The following is a 20,132-nucleotide window of genomic DNA, read 5'->3' on the forward strand; positions in this document are numbered from 1 at the left end:
CTGTGAGCAAGAAAGATGCTTCAAATCTTACATAAACCTCACCTGAGACTATCCAGCATTGTTCTATCTCTGCTGACTTTTAATCTCTGAAATACCAACTCTAATTTCACTGTATCCCCTGTATCTGAGGTGAGCATCTGACCAGAGCTATGGATCCATATTAGTATGGAAAACCCACAACTCACTTGCACACAGGAGATAAATATTTGAAGGGAGACTGAGGAATTTCCCCATAATTAAGACATGTCAGAGGACATGACCCTGTTATAAGTAACAAGGACTCTGGATAATGGAGGGCACAGTGATACCTTCATCCTACAACAGTAAGAGAGCCAGTAAAAATTCCTACAAAGCCTTTGTAACACAGTCCCGTTAAAATGTCAATATTTTACAACAGCTGGTGACTTGGCAGGTGCAAAATCCATCAAAACTTCCACAGAAATGAATGAATCACAGAAAACTTGGGCATAGGGGACTAAAATACCTTACTCTATGGCACCTGACCCAGAGCCTGTGGGCATGGGCTGGTTGGGCACTTTGAGGAGTCAGTGCTACCTCTCCTCTTTGTCAGAGGGAAGAGTTGCCTCCCTTCATTAATTTCTGCAAGCAGCAATGTCACACAAAGAACACAACACTGTGGACAGGCTGAAGTCCCTTAGATAGCCAGAAGGGCATTCCCTGGGTCACAATCCTGCCTTAAACCATTAAAAATGCCCCAAACAGCTGCCTGTGCTGTTTATAGTGTTTCAGGGGATGCTCCACTCTTGTGGTGTCTCTCAGGAGACACTTCCCCACTGCTGGCTGTTCTCTGGCTGATGCTTCTCAGCACAGGCACAGGTAGCACTGCAGATCAAAAAAAACCATTCACCATCACAAAGAAGAGCTGGACAGGACCAGAGGAGGCACCTGGTCCTCGCTGTGCCCAGTGCCTTGCAGCTGGCTGCAGGTAATCCTCATGACTGTCAGGACTGCCCATGCTGATGGAGACTGGCCTCAGAGTTAACAGCAGACTTGAGCTCCAAGTTCTTTCATCCAGAGACTCTGATTTCCTTCCTCCCATACAATTTCAGAACCCTTTGTTTGAGAAGGTGGGGCTCCTTCTTCCCCTGCCTTTCAGGTGCTGGACCAAAGCATGTGAAACCCACTGACATCAGTTTTCATGGAAGCACCCAGGAATTTTGGAGTTTTGCTGAGGTACCTTCATTTTGTACCTTTAAGGATCTTTGTAATTTTATTGCTCTTTTACCCCCTCTCATCCAGCAGTACACTTTGATACCAGCCCATCTGGTACTTTGGATGTCCATTCACCACCACACCTCTGCTGGCTGTGCCTGTGTCTGAACCTGCACGTGGTCCCTGCACTCAGCCCCTTCCCCCTGCCCTGTGCCTGGCTGCAGACGTGCCCTGACTCTCTTGACCATCACAGTGGATGCTTTCCTCTCTCCCATCCTGCTGTTAAATTTTACACAGCAACATTAATTCCTGCTGCTGAATACATGAGCTGTGACACCAGCGTGGTGCAGTGTCCTCCTGAGCTACATTCCCATCCAGAAACGATTAAGTCTGAAACCACCCTGGCTGAATGACAGGTAATTTAAGAGCTCTATAGGGTGGGCCTCTGTATCTGTCTGGGATGAATACAGCTCCTGAGCTCCTCTCATCTGGCAGCTTGCCAAGAGCAAGCCACAGTTTCAGTTATTCAGTCTATTTTTGTTTTTACAGCAGCATCTCAATACAACTATTTAAAATAAAAATATACAATATCTCTCCAAACAGTCCGCGGACTTAAAAGAGACCATGGGCTTTCTCACTCTCTGAGGAGCTATAGATTTCCTGGAAAGTGATTTTTGCTATTTTTTTTAGAGGTGTTAAAATGCAGATCAGACTATTTGAGGACAGCGAGGAGATTCAGCTCAGGCTTAAAGAAACTCATCAGCCTGATGCTGTTCCTGCTGCCAGTAAGAGAAAAAAACATATTATACTTTCATACTCACATGAAATTCAGCCTGGCTATACCCAGGAGTATATCAAAGATATTTGTTTCCATAGAATCACAAAGTATTATTGTAAAACACCCTTGGTTTTCAACTCTTTATAGAGAAGTCCCATGTGCCACTGTGTAAAGCCCTTTGGCCCTTGCAAAACTCTTTCCTCAGTGATTGAAATTAGAGAAATAATGGTACACATCAACTCTGCTTAGAGGAAGAGTAGCATTTTCTAATCCATTTAACACAATTCTGTGGGTAATTCTCTTGATGGCTTTTATTCCTTCCAGGTTTAATACACACCAAGACATTAAATACTCAGAATTCACCTGAAAGAAAATTTCCATTATCCCACCTTCCATCAGCTTTGAGAAGTGCCACTAAAATACACCACATCTGGAGGGGATGCTGCCCTGCAGAAGGCACCAATGTGCTCGTGCAAGGAACCCTGACCCAGCTCAGCCTGCTCCCCAAAACCTCCCCTCCCAAGCTGCACTGGAGACACTGACCCCAGGGCCTGGGTCATGTGAACAACGTGTGCTGAAGTGACATGGCCACTAGATGTCATTCCTTTTTCACTCAAAAGGAGGGCAGAGAAGCATTTACCTGGCAGAATAAAGTCCCCACACACACCAGGGAGCTGGGGCAGTGCTGTGGTGCAAGGTCCTGCAGCCCCACAGACACAAACCTCCTTCCCAGAGAGAATTATTCTGTCCTGGCAGGGGAAAGGACCACACAGCCCAAGACCTGTGCTGTATTTTTATGGCTTTTCATAATTGCACCATACTAGAGAAGATCTTTAACCACAACATTACAGCAGAAGAATTGGAGTATCCATGATGGACACACAGCACATGTGTGCTGATACAGCCACTGGAGCAGCAGCACAGCCTGGGCATTGATGCCCAGACCTAAAAACATGTTGGGTGCCCATTTTGCTGAGACTCAGGAGGAATTTAGTGCCTTTTTTCTTCTTAGAACCTATGTCCAAGCCACTGTGTGAGAAAATGCTGTCACAGCCCCAAACTCAGCTCCCCATGGAGTTGGGAAGGAAGGACCCAGACTCCAGAAATGACATGAATCCAGTTTGGGTCCACAGGGGCATAAACTGGGCTCTGCATGACTTCCTTGAGTTCTGTGACATACCTGCAGTTTGTAGGAGTATAACTAAGGGGAAACTTCGGCCCTACGCTAATAAATATTTAGAGACCCTTTAGGATGGAATGAAAATTCAGAATTATATAAATAATATAAACATTCCTCCAAGGATGTTCAGTGACTTGAGCACTAAGAAGTTAGACCACCTGTATTTGAACAGATTTGATGCCTATTTAAGATACATCACTTACTGCTCCTTGTTGACCCTCATATGAATACAGACAGGGGGTGCACAAGCATTTCTCATTTATTGGCATACAGACCTCTGCACTGCCCTGTGATTTCTAAATTTACCATGCACATTTCAGATGTTCTACATCTATGGATTATGAAGGCTGGAATGAACCAGACCACATCATTTCACCTTCCAAATCTTCATTTTTACCTTAACCAGCTCTAAAAATTTGTCATTTGCAATCTCTGTTTTTTTCCCCTTGCCCTCCAGGAATACCTTGGAACACATGAAAACAGAACAGAAGACCGTGCTAATAAAACATAAGAAAAATCTTTAACTGATTAAAACCAGATGTACTGAAGAATGTCTACACATTTACTGCCAGCACACACAAATACATCTGTTAGAGCTATCAGTGAAATACAAATTTTACCAGCTACCTGCTACCATTTACAGTACTTACAGCCCTCTTGAAATCATATCCAAGCCATAAACCCCAAATATCTCTCAGTGCTCAGGATTTCACTCAGAAGTATTAATAACTCTGATATGTCTACAGCCAATTGCTATGAAACAACTGCATCCTCTTTGGTGCAATCAGACATGGGCTGTTTGCCACGTTATTTCTGCTCCTTCAGTGCCTTGGCCAAATCAGTCACCAAACAGTTCTGCTGGTTCATGAATCAATCTTTTCCTTTTTCCTTTTTCTCCCCTGAAAGTCTTCATTCCACAGTTATCCATCAGAGTTCAACCCATCTGCCCAAGCAGCTCAGAGAGACAGCAGACACCAACAATACCCTGAGTTAAAAGCAGAGTGTGCATGCATCCCCCTGCTGTGTGTGGGTACTCACAGTGCTGGTGGTGAATTCAGGGGGGTTGTCATTCACATCTGTCACTGTAATGATGGCTGTGGCCGTGTTTGAGAGACCATAGTTCAGATTTCCTTCCATATCTGTTGCTTGAACAATGACTATGTACTGCTGAACTTTCTGTGGAGAAAAAAAAAAGAGAGAAGGGAAAGATGAGAGACAAAACCACACCCTGTAAAACACCTTGGTTTATTTTCCATATAAAAGTGTGATCTTTAAGCAGACTAAGAAGTTAATTGGATTAAAAATGTTAGTTAAAAAAGTTCAATTAATTTTTCTGCATTGTTTTTGTAGTGATTTTTGTATAGATTCGTGGACATCACCTGTCTCATGGGAAAATAAAAGTCTTATGGGCAAAATTCCCTGGCTGAGGCTGACATTTTTATTAACTTTTAAGTATTTTCTGCAACATTAGCTTCTGTCTTCTGAAAACCAGTGAAAGTTTTGTTCATGTGTTTTCACTGAAAACATTGCTAAGAACATTATACCCCCAAAATTGACATCAACATTGCCTGGCAGCCCTCCAGCTCGTTCTGCTCACACAGTCTGATGCCCAAAAAGCATTAAAATGCTCTTTGTGTTTCAATCCTTACCACAATCTTGGTAAATAAGGAGAATTTAAGTCCAGTATGGAAGAAAAAAATAATCCAGTGCAATAAACAGCAGTTCAGCAGAACTAATTTAAATTCCTGAGCACCCCCTACCACACAGCTCTCAAAGGAAAAAACCTCACAGAGCCAGCCATGAAAATCACACAGTGAAGTTCTAAAGGATGCTGTAAGTCAATGCAACTGGAAAACAAACCTGAATAAAAGAGGAGAGGCCATCTGATGTTGCATGTGGAGACATCTTCCTGGGATCTCTTTACTTAGGAGTGTCTGCCTGCATCAAGAGAGCTCTCCTGATCTTTACAACTGGCCTCAACAATACATTTTCATTTAGACTTGCAGAATTTACTATTGATTACTGTCATGCTCACAGAGCACTGCACAGGCAGATGGGAAAGCAAAGCTCCTCTCCTGGAAAGTGGGCAAGGGGAGGCAGGAGAACCAGGGGAGGATCCAGGCAAAAGCTCAACACAACCCTGCTCCTTAAGGCTGCAGGAGGCACATCAGAGAGCCCCAGAGGGGTGTACACCAAGTGGAGGCAGAATTTTATGCAGGAAAAGCTTTTTTGTGAAGTCAGGTGGAGGGACTTTGGTGCAAGGAAAGACCAACTGCCCCAGAACACAGCTCAGGTACCCAGGGCTGCTCCTTCAAGGTGCCAGTGCTACAAGTGTGTGTAAAATGCCAAATGTCCTCTGAAGTTTCAAAGGGCAAGAATTAGGTCAATTAGGTCCCTTTATTCCCATATAAACATCCTTGAAGTGCTGTAACTGGCTCAGTTCTTTAATTCTTCTGAGTTGCCAGAATAAGAGATCTGCATTTTAGCTTTATCTTGATTCCAGGGCTTTTAATTGACCTGCTAAATTGACAAGACATCACACTTAGGGATCCATCAGCACCTTGCAACTGGAATATATTATGGAAATGCACTTTCATTATCTCTTCCTATCTTGTATAATAAAACATGAGGGAGAAACTATTGTTAGCCCTTGTTTTGGCTCATGCAAGAAGGTTCTGTTCATGACTCCATTTGTAAAGCACTGCACAAGGCTGAAATGTCCTTATTAGTGAATGTAATTTCTATTTCATATCTAGCTTTTCCTTCCTTATTCTCTGTTGTAGACTACCTGGGAAGCTGATGGAAGTATTTCCTAGCAGGCCAAATACTCTGGTTTAAATAACAGAAGGTTTAAATCATAGAAGTGGGGAGGATACTTAAAAAAGTAGCAGCAATCAGATTTCACATAAATGAGAAAAACACATCTGTGTGTGTGTACTCACAGACCCCAGGTTTACAACAGAGTTGCTCTCTTTAACAAAGCACTGTTCACTGAGCTCTGTAATGTTAATAAAAAAAAAAAAAACCATACAAATTCAGAGCACTAAATTAGAGAAGTTTAAAAGAAAGATGTCGATCAGATCGTACAACACAAAAAAAGAGAAGGAAAATGGCCAGAATTTATTAGAGTGTGCAAATGTAGCAGCCACAAGGAGCTGGTGTAGAAGGATGGAAAGAAGGGAGGGATGGCAAAGGAACACAGCACTTGTGCAGCAAGGGCAGGCAGCCCAGGCCTGGTGAGAAAATGTGGGAATTAGAGCAGATCCCAAAGGGATGGAGTGATGAGGCAGGACATGATGGGAATGCACACGCTGGAGAGGTGGTGGATCTCAGCAGATCCTGGGTACACATCAGAAGTGAGCAGCTGGGGGAACCCCAGAGACACCCCCAAAGCTGCACTGATTTCCATCAACTGAACACAAAACTATTGTGTTTAGAGCAAAAGTGGATTTTGACATGGGGAATGGTGTGGGAAGTTGTACAGAACGCAGACATAGGAAATCAGAGAAATATCTAGGTTAGAAAAGACCTTTAAGATCAAGTCCAGCCATAAAGCCAACATTGCCAAGTCCACCAAATGGAAGCAGTCTGAGATCTGATCTGCCAAACCTTCAGGTTGCCATCCACATCCAGCTCCATCCCAAGGGCTCCAGCACTGGGCTCCTTTCAAGTGCCCAGTTTTAGTTTATAACTAATTCAATCTCCAGTGAGATTGGCCCCAGCAGATAACAAATTACTGATTTTTTGTTTTTCTCTAGCTAATCTTTTTGCTTTTGTGCATTAAGCTGATTTTATTGAACTATTCAATCAATTTCAATTTCAGCATGTCCTTCCAATTTGTCACATCATCTCCAGGGGCATCTCAGTTTGTTGTCCTAATAGTATTATTATTGTTACGACTATTAAAAAAAAAAAAGGCAGCCTCATGCCCCCAAGCATGAGAGACATTTTCTTGATGGCATTTTGATCATACAGAATAATTCTTCTATTCTCTTTCTTTGCAAAAATGACATTTTAAATAGCACAGGGCAGAAACTGCAGCATAGAGGTAAAGCAAAATGGTCCTAACATTTACTGTATGTTTGCTCTGATGGTGATGCTGGGGAACTCAGGAAATGAGCCTGTGGCCCAAGGGGGTCTGGACTAAAAACCCAGCCCCACTGAAGCCTGTGGGAGGTCCTGTGGCAAGTGTTTCTAATAAATCTAACAGATCTTCATGTTACAGCAAAGCAAATGTGCTGCTTCTATTCCAGCCAAGGAAAAAAAAAAAACTCATCTTGATAAGTGCAGAGCTTTTAGTCTGACCTAAAAACTAAGAAGGACTTTTTAAGGAAAAAAATTATGAAGGAGGGAATAATTAAAGGAACTGTGGCAGATCTAATCTATCTGCTTTTCTGTCAGTCATCTGACACAGTGCCCCAAAGAAATACATCAGCTAAATTCCAGAAGATGGGAATTAGTTGAAGGAATTTGTTAAGCTGGCTAATGGGAAATTAGTCGAGGGCTTGGTTAAAAAGGTGCTTTGTACAGGAAGAAAGGCAGCTTGGAAAAAGGGCAACTGCATAATAGAAAAATGTGATCTAATAGCACAAAATACAGGAAAACGCAGCAGGGCACCCATAAAACACAACTTTCCTGGAAGCTTCCTGGAGGGAGATATGGCTGTGCCCATGTCCCACCAGCTCCCTGCTGCTGAGCAAGGGGGCAACCACCCTGTGTGCAGCTCTGAGCAGGGCACAGCTGGCAACCCTGACCCCTGTGCCAAGCAGCCAGGGCTCATGGGGATGCTGGGCACAAGCCAGGCCCTTGGCTGAGCCCCCTGGATCCAACCAGGTGCTGGCACTGAAGAGCCCATCACAGGAGAAGAGCCTGGAAGAGCCTGGCTTGTTTAGTCTAGCAAAATGAAGGCTGATAGCAGATATGATTGCTGTCTATAAATAACATCAGGAGGATAAACACTAGGAAGGCAAAGAAGCAATTTAAACTAAAGGACAATGTTGACACAAGAACAAATGGGTATAAACTGGCCATGAATAAATTTAGGTTGGAAATTAGTGGGTCCTTTACCAATAAAGGAGTGAGATGCTGGAGCAATCTAATGTAGGGTCTGGGGAGCAAAAACGTTCAAAAGAATATATTAAATTAGGGCTAAATCCTCTTGGTCTAGGTAGAAATTATGACAAATTGAGCTAAAGCAGAAGGCAGATCTCCTAGCATTCTCTGTGTACAAACAACTTTCTAAAAAGAAAAAGAAAAAAAAAAACCCTTTCAGTCCAAATAGCACAGACTGTTCATGTGAAAAGGCTTAACACTGATGGTTATCACTGAACCAGCCCATTCCATTGGCACACACAAAGGACCAGGTGCCCCAGACAAAATTACAGCCACTGCAAGTGGCTCTCCCCATCGAGACAGAGCTGGCACGGAAAGCACAGGCTCAAATCCCTGGCTGGGCTGAGCAGAGTCTTGCTGAGACAGGGTATAAACAAGAGTAAATCATATTCAGAGACAGAGTAGAAAAGAACAAAGTGTTTTAAAATGAAGCCCTAGTAATGGAGTGCTACCTGTGATCCCAATTTTCAAATGTGCACGCACGGTGTTTGAGAAATGTGGCTCTTGCCAGTTTACACAGGCAATTATTATACATCACACATGAGCTGGGGAACTGTGTATAGCAAAGTCCAGAAATGCAGTAATTATGTGATTAAATTAATCTGCATTATGGACAAAGGGTTTGCAAAATTAGGAACTACATTTTCAAAGCCCTGTACAAATATTGTCCAATTAATTACTACTTCCTGAGAAATGTATGACTAGCTAATTTTAGCATCACGTCTGGTAAAGCAAATAAGGTTACCAGGATGTAGGATGTATTAGGAGGAATGCATTGGTGAAGGAGATAGGAAATCTAAATTCTATTTCTTCCCGTGGTTATCCTCACCTCTCCTTTATATCTATGTTTTTTTCATCATCTCCCCTTAATTTTGCAACCCCAATGAGATGAATACGAGATGTTCTTGTGATTTGTTTTCTAAATCATTTTTTTGCATGCTACTGAAGACTTGATGTTCATGTTTTTGGGTATCAGAGATGGCAAACACATCATTAATAAATACTGCACCAGACCCAGGAAAGGCAATTTAAAAACAAATAAACAAACTCCCCCCAAACATTCACTTGACTCAAGCAGAAGTACTTTTTCCAAAAAGACCTAAATAGCCACCATTTATACAAAGCTCACAGGAAAGGCTTTTAAAGCATTGATCCCTTAATACTCCCTACTTAGCCTTGGTTAAAGAAGAACAGATTTCCAGCAGAAAGCTCTCTTTGGAAGCTCTGGGAAGAAGGCAGCTTTCACAGGACACCCAGAGAACCCAGCACACCTGCAGCTCCCCAGCCATGGTGGTGCTGGGTTAGGGTCAACTCTGTGCCAGAGTTGAGCAGAGACTTTGATAAACTTTGACTTTCTCATTTCTCACATCCAGCACAGCATCACGCTGTGGCTGCAGAGTCCTCAGCAGACACCAAACCCTGGGCCTGGCAATCCCAGTGCACAGGCTGCTGCCTGAGCTAACAAGATGCAGGTTTGCTCCATCACTGCCTTGCTGTACAGGACCAGCTCCTTCCTGAGGTGTCCATGTTTCTGCTAAGACAGGCATAGAACAGGGGAGGAAATTCTGTTTCTAAAACAAACCGGGGCACTTGCTCAGTGCTGCACAGCCAGACAGGGAAGGAAACAGCCAGGGTTGTTTTCTCCATTTGGCTGGGGCTCCATTGGGTTTTCCTCCAGCATGGCAAGGTGTTCCCCTTTCACAAGCCTCTGGTGTGTGTGATTTTATGAGCTGCCTGTGCTGGCAGAGCCCCAGGCAGGGCTGGTGCTGGTCTGGCTCTGTCCAGCAAGGCAGAGTTTGCTCTGCTGGGAGCAGCCCTGTGCTCACCAGGCTGCCTTTCCTCCTAGCAGGGCTGTTGATGTGTCTGTGATGTGACACAGGTCAGGCCCTGTGTGCTCCTGTGACCCTCTGACCAAACCTGCCACCACCAAACACCAGCGAACTCCTCTGTGCCAAGAACAGCCTCAGTGCCAGCACCCAGAGCAGCTTCATCCACACCTCCATTCTGGAGGAGCTGTTCCACTCCCCTTCAAAAACCATACTCTGTCTGACACAAATCAAGGGCCATAGCCCAGCTCAGGATTTTCACTTGGCACTGGAGCTATATTGACATCCACCTTTATTGGCTTTCTCCTGGCAGCCTCATTAACAACCAGCAATTAAACTACTTCTTAACACTTTCCCTCTCAGCACCTAAGACCCATAACCCGGGGGATCTCACACATTATACAACTTATTCTCTCTTAAGCTACTGCACTTTATGATAGAAAGTTAATGTGTTACAATTTACACCTTTTAACCCATTTGGAACCACCAGACACCCCATTAACTTTTCCAGCTTCTCCCAGGGTGGGTGTTCAATCTCCCACATAAGTGTAAATGGGACCTGTTCCAGCTTTTAGCAGCTCTTTCCTTTTTTGTGTGGCAGCTTCTGAAAGCAAAACAGCCTCTGGTGGTGGGTACAACACCCAGCACTAGCAAGCTGAGCTGTCCTATGAAAGCAGGAGGAAGTGATTTAAAAGTTAACTGAAAGAAAGTGAATATGATCTTTTTGTCACACAGAGGTTACAACATCAAAGAATGCCAGAAAACCTTTCAGGAGTCTACTGTGTTTGGCCTTTTAGTAGCATGAGACCAAACAGTTCAGTGGCTGCTGCCCATGGCTGCCTTTTCTTGTGTCATCCAGGCAGGGGAAGTGCTGAAGTGGAAACTGTTCCTGCATGGGTACAGAGCAGACCCCAGCAGGCATCCCAAAAAGCCTTCCAGCATCCTGGCCACCTCTCCCTGGAGCCTCCCAGACAGAAGCTCTGTGAACCAAACAGAATTGCTCATGCACCTCATCTCATGGTGAGTGCCAGGACACTGCTGAGCTGCTCCAGGAGCTCAGCTCAGCTCCAAGAGGGATCAGCCAGCTCAGAAATAGAAACTCCAAGCATTAAACAGCCCTGAGACTAAACCAGGAGAAAAAAAAAGGGATAAAAAAGAAACAAACCCAACCCCCAGCAGACAAATAACTGGAAATGGTAAGACAGACTGGGGATCCTGATGGATCATTTTAATGACTCTCTTAACAATGCCTGGTGCCAGCAATACTGTGCATAGGAAGGGCTGCATTAAACTGGAACAGAGGTGCTTTGACTGCAATATGCTGCCACCATGTTCATCTGAGATAGATATTTCTTTCTTTTTTTTGGAGTTTTACCCCTAAGGGATTAGACACTGAGCCTGGGCTATCAAGGTTTTGAAAAAACAACCTTTTTTCTGCAGTGAAAAATGTGGAATTTCAATGCAGCAACTTCTGCCCAAAGAAAGGGGCATACAGGAGAATACATCCACCAAAACAGTAAAGTGACCCAAGCACACCTTGCAGAGGGTTTGCCAGGCTCTGAGCCCAGGTGGCAGCAGCACCTTCAGAATTGTGCTGTGGCCAAGGTTAACAGCACAGCAGGGTTTGTTATTAACCCCACACTTGTTCTATACTTGTACATTTCCACTTGCAGAGGGTGGGCAACAGAGGCCACAACATTTCTTATCTGATATTTGAGCACAGGCATTTCTCAAAACTTGAATGAAGTGACTCAGGGGCTATGAGCTGACTTCAAAACTATTATCAGAATTATTATCAAAATTATTGTCAGAAACCCCATTGTTACAGTATCTGTCCTTGGATAGCATCAACTTTTCTGTTTAGAAAGACTAAATGACTAAACTGACTAAATGTCAGTTAATGAGCTTCTCATGGTTACCTCACTTATACCAACATCAGAATCACAGCCCCACCAGGAGTGGGCATCTCTCTTTTCAGTGTTCCAAACTCCAGATCAGATGTAAGTCCACAAGGAGGCAGGGGAGAAATAAGAAAACTGAATTACCTGCTTCTGACAGTCATACAAAGGGATGGCAGTGAGCTGGCATGAGCTACTGATAAATTTCACTAAAAAAAAGAGATGTGATTAATATCTTGGCTAATGTATTTCAATTCTGACTGCAGCCACTGTGCCAAAACAGAGGAGGGTTGTGATTAAGGCTGCAGGCTGCAGCTTGGAAGATCTGGATTTCTTTAGCATTTTCCCAAACCCTCCCCAAGTGACCTTTAACAGGTCATTTAATTTTTCTGTGCATCAAAGAAATTGAAAATAACCCTTCAAAATGAAATTAAAACTCTTTTTTATCTAACAGTGATACCATGAGAAGAGAAATCCATTTGTTGGCTGGAGCACTGGGCCCCTGGGATGAGGAAAGCTGCAGAGCTGCCCAGGACAGAGCTGTGTGTCCATCTGCATCTCCCAGGAACAGGAACCAGCCCCAACCCAACGCCCACCAACACTTCCCAGAGATTCCAGGTCATCTCACAAAGAGCACTTAAAAGGAGACCTCAGGAATAATATGCCTTCTAACTTTTGGCTGAGGCAATCTCTGTAAAACCATGAAATTACATTTGGCTTTTCTTGAGCAGGGAGAGACAAGCAATAGTTCAAAGTCTGGGTGGTCACACAGCACCTGGTGCTGCAGAGAGGTGCCCTTTGCTAAGTATGCCAGCAGTAAATTGATGCTGCTTCCAGGTGGTTTCTGCCACTTACTGACAAAAGCCATGAGTGCTGAGACAGAAAAAAACCTCAAAATCTCAAGGCAGAGAAGGGAAAGTAAACAACAATCTCAGAAACATTTATTTCTTAGGTAAAAAACCAACCTTCTTTGGACTTGTGGAAAGCAAATTCCTCCTGCAGCGTGTAACTTCTTGGTGATTACCCAAAGGCCAGGCTTTAGGATAAAAAAATATCCTAGTTATGTCCATTGCACTCTTATAATCCACAAAACCTTGGCTGTCAAATGCTGCCAGAGCAATTTAATAAACAGGGAAAATGCCTTAATGTATTCTGAAACCTGAAAACCACCCATCATTAGCCCCACATGCTGTTTTCCTCCTTTCTCTGCTTTAAGCCATTTAGCTGCTACAGCTGTTTTTCTTGTAAGTCTGGCTTCTGTTTTTATCAGCCTGATTTGTTTTCTGGTATATCACGCTTGATTAGAAAGAGGAAGAAAAACCTTTCAGAATTCAGGTAAAACTGCCTTCTTCTTTAAGCTCTGTCAGGCTGGAAGCTTGGAAAAGATCATCAGGAGGATCAGTGTAGGTGAATAAATATTCATAATATTGCTCATTACTTATACCTGGTCTCATTTTTGCAGAAAGCTTGAAATTCCACACTCATGACACCACTGATGTAGCCAGACCTTTCTATTCTGAGGAACATGAGGTTTTTAAAAAAATCTATCAGTGCAGCAACTAAAAAAAAATAAAATCAATGTAATATATTCAAACCATTTTGTCTAATCCTATATGTATACACATGGTATGAACAACACTAAAATCCTGGATTTTCAAACTATTGGCAGTCAGGAGCACAACACAAGTCTGGGGCATCTGTACTGTGTTGACTCCTTATGGTCTGGATAAAATAAACTCATTTGGTGTCATTCTTTATTCATTGCTGAGAATTATTTTAAGAAGATAGCTTGGCTAAGTCCCTGCTGGCTGCATATCATATGTGCCTTATGAATTGAAGGGAATGTCCAAACAGAAAAGGACCAGGTTAGAGCCACAAAAGCAGCTGATTTAATTAAATTTGGCAGAAGGAAAGGTTAGTGGAAAACAGTCAAATAACAGAGAGGAGAGATTAATGTGAGATGCTCCCTATTGTATTTCTCTTAAGAGCTGTTTCACCCACCGTGGGCAGGGTCATGTTGTGTGGATCTGCTGAGGGAGAATGTGATTGACAACTTCTGGAAAAGAAATTCAGCTTGGTTGGGAAGTTGGAAATAGTAAAGGAGACTTTTGTCAAAACCAGCTCTGCCTGCAAAGGCTTTGTTTCCCTGCCTTGGAAAAGGGCTACATGGAAACAGGTGCAATGAAAAAGATCTCCAGTGCTGTGGGAAAATGAACTGAAAGCTTATCCTGTGAGTGAAGGATTCTTTTTTTTCTGGCTGGAAATTCTGACCCATGACAAGAAACAAAGGCATTTGCACATGAGCAATATTTGATCTTGCTAATTTTGTATATATTAAAAATGTTAAAGGTGTAACACACAGGAAATAAAGACATGCAGTTGATTCAATACTTGACTTGCACTATGTCTTGGTGTGGAAGGGCCACAATTCAGACTCAATCTGATGGAAAAAACACTTAGGTCCAGAGCAAAATACAGTAATAAAGTTTGTGATAACTTATCAAATGCTACACAGCTACAATTACTTCATTGGTACAAATAATTCACTGAGCAAGGTCTAGGATTAATGGAGGATAAAGTGCTGCACTCTTCTGAAGGAGGCATCTCAGCCTTTTTTACAAGCTACTAATCCTGATGTTTATATCCAGTTGTATTAGACAAATAGAAAAGAAGGATTTTTTATTAAACATTGTATTAATGTATTTGAGAGAAGTCACAAGTGGGTTATAACGTGTACTCTTACAAAAGAAAGGGCACCAAAATGAAGAACTATTTTCAGAGATCAGCCTTAATAGAACAGGGCTTCCTGATGGTTGTCAGCACTCACTGCTCTCTGGGCTACAGCACCTGGGGAATGGGACACAGAATTCTCACCTGGGGAATGGGACACAGAATTCTCACCTGGGGAATGGGACACAGAATTCTCACCTGGGGAATGAGACACAGAATTCTCATCTGGGGAATGGGACACAGAATTCTCATCTGGGGAATGAGATCCCAGGAAAATATTGACTGCTCTACTGGCCCATCATGGGTTTGGCACAGGAAGTGGCTGCAGGGCATTTGGGCAAACTTAGCTTTGGGTTCCATTATAACCAAAAACCCAGCAGGGAAACAGCACAGTGAGGTGTGAACCCCAGCCTCTGGTGACTCAGAGGTTTTGCAGATGCTTTTCAAAGGGAGCCTGCTCTGCTTTGGAGAGTACAACTCCCTGTCCTGCCTGCTCAGAGGGCTTCAGACATGAGATAAAACCGGGCAAGTGAGGAACAGGAACAAATGAGTTCGCGATAAAGGGGAAAACTGCTGATAAATGAAATGATTGAGATGCCAGGCTGGCAGAGTGCCACTGTGAGAGCTGCTGTGATGAGCAGGGATGTTTTCCTTCCCATACTGAGCCTGTCAACCTCAATCAGATGTGCCTTAGCAGAGTCTCTTACACCCAGGTGAGACTCCAAAGAGAGCAGCAGGAAAACTGCCCCATGTCAGTGACAGGAGAGGGTCTGGGCAGAGCAGAGCTCCAGAAAAAGCAGATTGATATAGGGAGTGTGAAATTAAATGCTCTGTTTATTAACTTGAAAGAGGAGGGAGTAGACCAAGAAGGATTTTTGATAATCCTGAATTGTCCCAGCTGTACAGGGAGACCTTTGGAAGGGTACCCTGGGCCCTTTCTGGTGACTGTTTATGACAAGAGGATGGAGCAGCAGCCAGAAGCCACTGCAATAATTGAAGGCAAAATTTAATTTTCCCAGATCAGGGCCTTAATCAAACAGCATTTAATTTCTATGCTTTTTTGTCAACAAAGGGATGTGCAGGATCTGTGCAAGTGTCAAAGGCCTTTGAGTGACCAGGAGCAGGCTCCATCGTAGCAGGGGAAATTTTATAAAGGAATTGGCACTGCAGAGACCTCCCTGACAACCTCCCAGGTTCCTGTAGTATGGAATTAACTTCACATTGCCACAAGGAATGAAAGAGGAGCTTGCCAGCCACCTTTATGTGATGAAATGCAACTCTTGCAGTTACAAAATTGCAGGAATGTAGCAGTTTCTTGGCTATTAGCTGCAAGAGGAATTTCAGCACTTCAGCACTCCCCAGCTCTGGCTACATTTCCGCTTAAAAAACATTTATGTAGGGAAGTGCTGAATTTCATACAAGGAGCAAAATGACCCTGAATTTAGTAGGCTACATTATCAAATACTCAAAAGTAACAGACTGAAATGAAAAATTGCAAAGCATAATTCTGCCAAGATAATTAATCCTTGTTAACCCATGACCTGATCATATATGATGCTGCTCTGACGAGCTTACTGAAATGCTATAAATAATGCCAGCATATTTTATTTTCTTTGTAGACATAAATATTGACAAATTCATACTCATTAAACTTCTGCAAGCTGAGAATTATTCCTGTTCCTCAAATGGGGAAGAGGCAGAGGAATTAAGGCTCTTTTTTTTCAGAGGGATTCATTGGTTTGCAGAGTCCAGTTGGAGATGCTGAATGCAGTTTTAAGCCTTTATGCATAGAAGTAAAACTGTATTGATTAAATCCACCCTCACAATGTTACTTCTTTTCCCCCCACCCCCAGCTCAGACCTGTTTCTATGTGCAAGACACTCCTTGTGCTGAGTTACATCAGTTCCCTGAGCAGAATTACTCCAAAAAGAAACTTCCTGCACATGTAGATAAACTGACTGCATGTTCTGGGCAGCAATGCATCAGTGACAGAACCAGTCCAAAAATGTAACTGCAGCCTGAGGGTACAGGTACATAAAAAACTGTTGTGAGACAAGCTGGGGTGTGGATTTAGAGTGCTTCAGTCCCTCCACAGGATGGCTTCATGCCAGTCATCACCTGCAATAAACCTGGGGTGTCTTATCCTTCTGACGGGTACCATTCAGAGCTGGAATTTTTTTCAGGCTATGTTAATAGCAAACAACAGTTCTTATTCCAGTACTGATAATCTCTGGCAATTGCAAAGAAAAACAGACACTGTGGATAAAGAATTCCCTCAAAACAAACTATTTTTGCTTTGGTTGTGAGTGGAATTTAAATGAAACCATCTCATCTGTGGTCCATGCTCCAAAATCTCAGCTGCCTGTAACAATGCGAGGGAAACATCCCCAGAACTGCATCCCTATTTTATTCAGGATCCAGTTGAACATCTTAGCCCTGCATCAGATTTAGGAGGAGCTGATGAGATTCTAAGTTTAATACTCTCCAAAATACTGGTGAGACATGTACCTTTGGAAAAGCAAATCACCATTTTTCCTGCTCCTACAGCAGCAGTGTTGAGCTCCTGTGTAGCCTCACCTCAGGTTCAGGTGTATGAACTTAAAACTAATTAAATGTTGTGTGTGTGCTGCTGTATTTCCTCCAATTCTCAGACAAAACCATGCTAGGAGAGGAGAAGAACCAGAAGCTGAAGTTCTTCACTGCAAGAAAGAAGCAGGGCTGTAAGAGCAGGCTCCATGAGGAGCTGGTGGGACCATCCTCTTCAGGCAGGATGCAAATGGATTTACGACTCTGGTCCTTGGTCTCTCAGAAGAAGCTGGAGGCTGTGATAAGGGTGTGTGAAGAATTTTGTGAGATGGACTGACTCCCTGTGGGGAGTAAGGTGAGATCATGAAATGTATTTAGTTTTGTCATAAGTTGGACTCACACTTGTGTCCCAGAGTGAAAAGGTTTTATCTCACCCCACTAACAGCAGTTTACTTCTCTCTCTTGGTTAATGGGAGCTGTATGGATTTTTCATTTCTTTTTTTCTCATAGGAAATATAAGAACAGTGTAGATTTAGGGATGTATTATCTGCCAGCAGAAACAAAGTGCTACCTCACACCAGCTGCAACAGGTCCTTACTCTGAGTCATTAAGGTCTCTAACAAAGCCATTAGCCCAGGGAATCACTGATGGGAGCCCTTCCCATGGAAACCACAGCACACCCACAGAGACCCCACTTTCACTGCTCTGTTTTGAACAGAAAATACCACACCAGGCTGGCACATTCTTCTGGATAGCAGAGGGTGCACGTCTGAGGGACAGGGGTTATCCCAGAGATTCTGCACTGCCTATGGAGAGATGCCATGATCTGTCTGGGCTCCTGGCATGCTGAGAGGGCAGGGGCAGGCCCAGAGGGATGAGATGGATGCAGGAGCATCTCTTCAGGAAGTTTTTTCTGCTCTCCTGTGTGCATGGAGCAGAGCCCTCTGCCCTTGGCTGAGCACAGCCCTGGATAAACAGGGAATTCCTGCTCTAACAAACCCTCCTGTCTGTGCTGGAAAGCTGCACACAGAGCTCTGACCATGCTCCAGGGGCAGCAGGAGGGGTGGATGGAGGGTTTTATGGGGTAGCTGCTGCAGTGGCAGGTGGGGTACATTAATCTGATGTTGTTTTTCAGCTCCTTTTCCAGAGGGAAGGGAATGCTCAGCCCTGTACCCAGGGGCTGGGTGTGCAGCAGGACTGGGCCTCGGGATTTTCACAAAATGGGAGAAAAAGCAAACAAAGACAATCAACAGATGGAAAGCCTCAGATGGAAGGGGACACAGTGGCTATTTATTTAAAGAGCTGTTAAGTCCTAATGGAAATTTTCAAGAAGCATTCAATTTAGAACTAGCAGAGGTTTATTTAGCCCATATTTTCTGTTTGTTTTCACTCATTTTTCATGTTAAAGAACATTTGCTACCAGTACTCATCTCCAGCATCTTCAATCGTGTATTCCCCAGCTTTACCCTGGTTGCTACGGAGACAACTGAGATGCCACAAACAACAAAAAGCTCTTCTGGTGCAGGAGCAGTGCTCCAAGGAAAGAAATAACCCTGGAAAACATGATTTCTACCAGCCCTTGCACACAAGCATGGAAAGTGGGACAATCATTTATGGGACAATCAATATGCTGGACCCTAACTCTAAACAAAATATTTCCCCAGAGCTGCTCCCCTGTTGCCAGCTGCTTTTCAAGCTGCACAAAAGCCACAATCCATATTCCTCTCGACTTGATGCCAAAGAACATTTTCTACCTGGATTTGAATAATGTGAATATATTAATTAAAGTTGATAATGGCTGATAATGATTTCCATCAGCAGTAGAATGTTGCTATATTTATCATTATTTATGAGATCACCGTACCTCACTGTAATTTATACAGAGAAGACTTGAAGTAACGTGACTTGACATCTTAACAACTTGTCTGATCACACCTTTAAAGCCACAGAACGTTGTTTTCTCAGACAACCAGATCAGTATGGAAAGGAAAGGGAAGAGATCAAGCCCCCCAGGTTTTGCTTTGATCAGCTTACCCTTGGGAAGGAGTTGACTTTGAGATTGGCCACAGCACTAGCAAAAATAGGGGACAATTTAGGGGACAATTTAGCATTTGTATTAATTATGGCCATTGCTTTGCAGAACTCTGCAGACAGAAGTGGGGCTTCAAGTAAAGAGAGATGTGGGAGGGAGAACAGAAACTCTGTGTCCTTTCTAAAATCCATCAGGAGCTGCCCCCGTGTTCCCTGGCCTGAGCAGCAATGCCACAGGGGTTTGGGGCTGACAACCCTCCCAGGTGCCCCTTGGGCTCAGGAAAAGAGCATCTCCCCTTAGGCAGCCCTGAGGGGCCCTTCACAACGGGAGCTTTGGCGGCAAATTGGAAGAAGCATCTTGCAAAAGCCAGAGGAGGCAGCAGGAGGAAATCTGGAAGATGTCTACTCAAGCTGATGGGTGGCAACGACTGGACCCTCCCTCAGTGGGGAAGAGAAGGGATGATCCCACTAAGGAAGCACCCCAATCCTCACACAGGGGTGGATCAGTGAGCTCTACAACCCCGTGGGGTGGAACTCAGGATTGCCTGGTTCTCAGTCTGGATGCAGGAGGAATTTTTCCTGCTGCTGCTGTGCCTGGGCTCAGTGGGGCTCCTGGTGGGGACGAACCTTCCAGAAGAAAAATTAGAGAGTCAGGCACTGAATGTCAGGCACTCCCAGTGCTTTCATGGTAGTATAAGCTAAAACCAGCTGAATTATGTCTGACTTTAAAAATTCTGTTTTATATCAGGTCACTGGTTATAGACATGCGAGTGAAAATTCTGAAAAAAACCCACCAAAATATCAAAGTAAGCATTTCCTATAAAGCAGGTCCTAGTGATATAAAATTTATAAAACATGAATTCATAAAATATGCAAAC

At 43.6% G+C, this 20,132-nt stretch overlaps 1 protein-coding gene across 2 annotated transcripts in view; it reads right to left on the reverse strand.

The window, feature by feature from the left end:
* Positions 1-20,132, reverse strand: part of CDH4 (cadherin 4) — a 423,750-nt gene that overhangs the window by 42,159 nt on the left and 361,459 nt on the right. For both annotated transcript variants that reach the window (XM_071447094.1, XM_071447095.1), the window contains one exon: positions 4,170-4,307. In XM_071447094.1, coding sequence (XP_071303195.1) covers positions 4,170-4,307 — 138 coding nt within the window. The remainder of the gene's footprint in view (positions 1-4,169; positions 4,308-20,132) is intronic.

Source organism: Agelaius tricolor, unplaced genomic scaffold (genome assembly GCF_023055355.1).
Source record: "Agelaius tricolor isolate 1412-34295 unplaced genomic scaffold, bAgeTri1.0.p SCAF_23, whole genome shotgun sequence".
NCBI classification, from domain to species: domain Eukaryota; kingdom Metazoa; phylum Chordata; class Aves; order Passeriformes; family Icteridae; genus Agelaius; species Agelaius tricolor.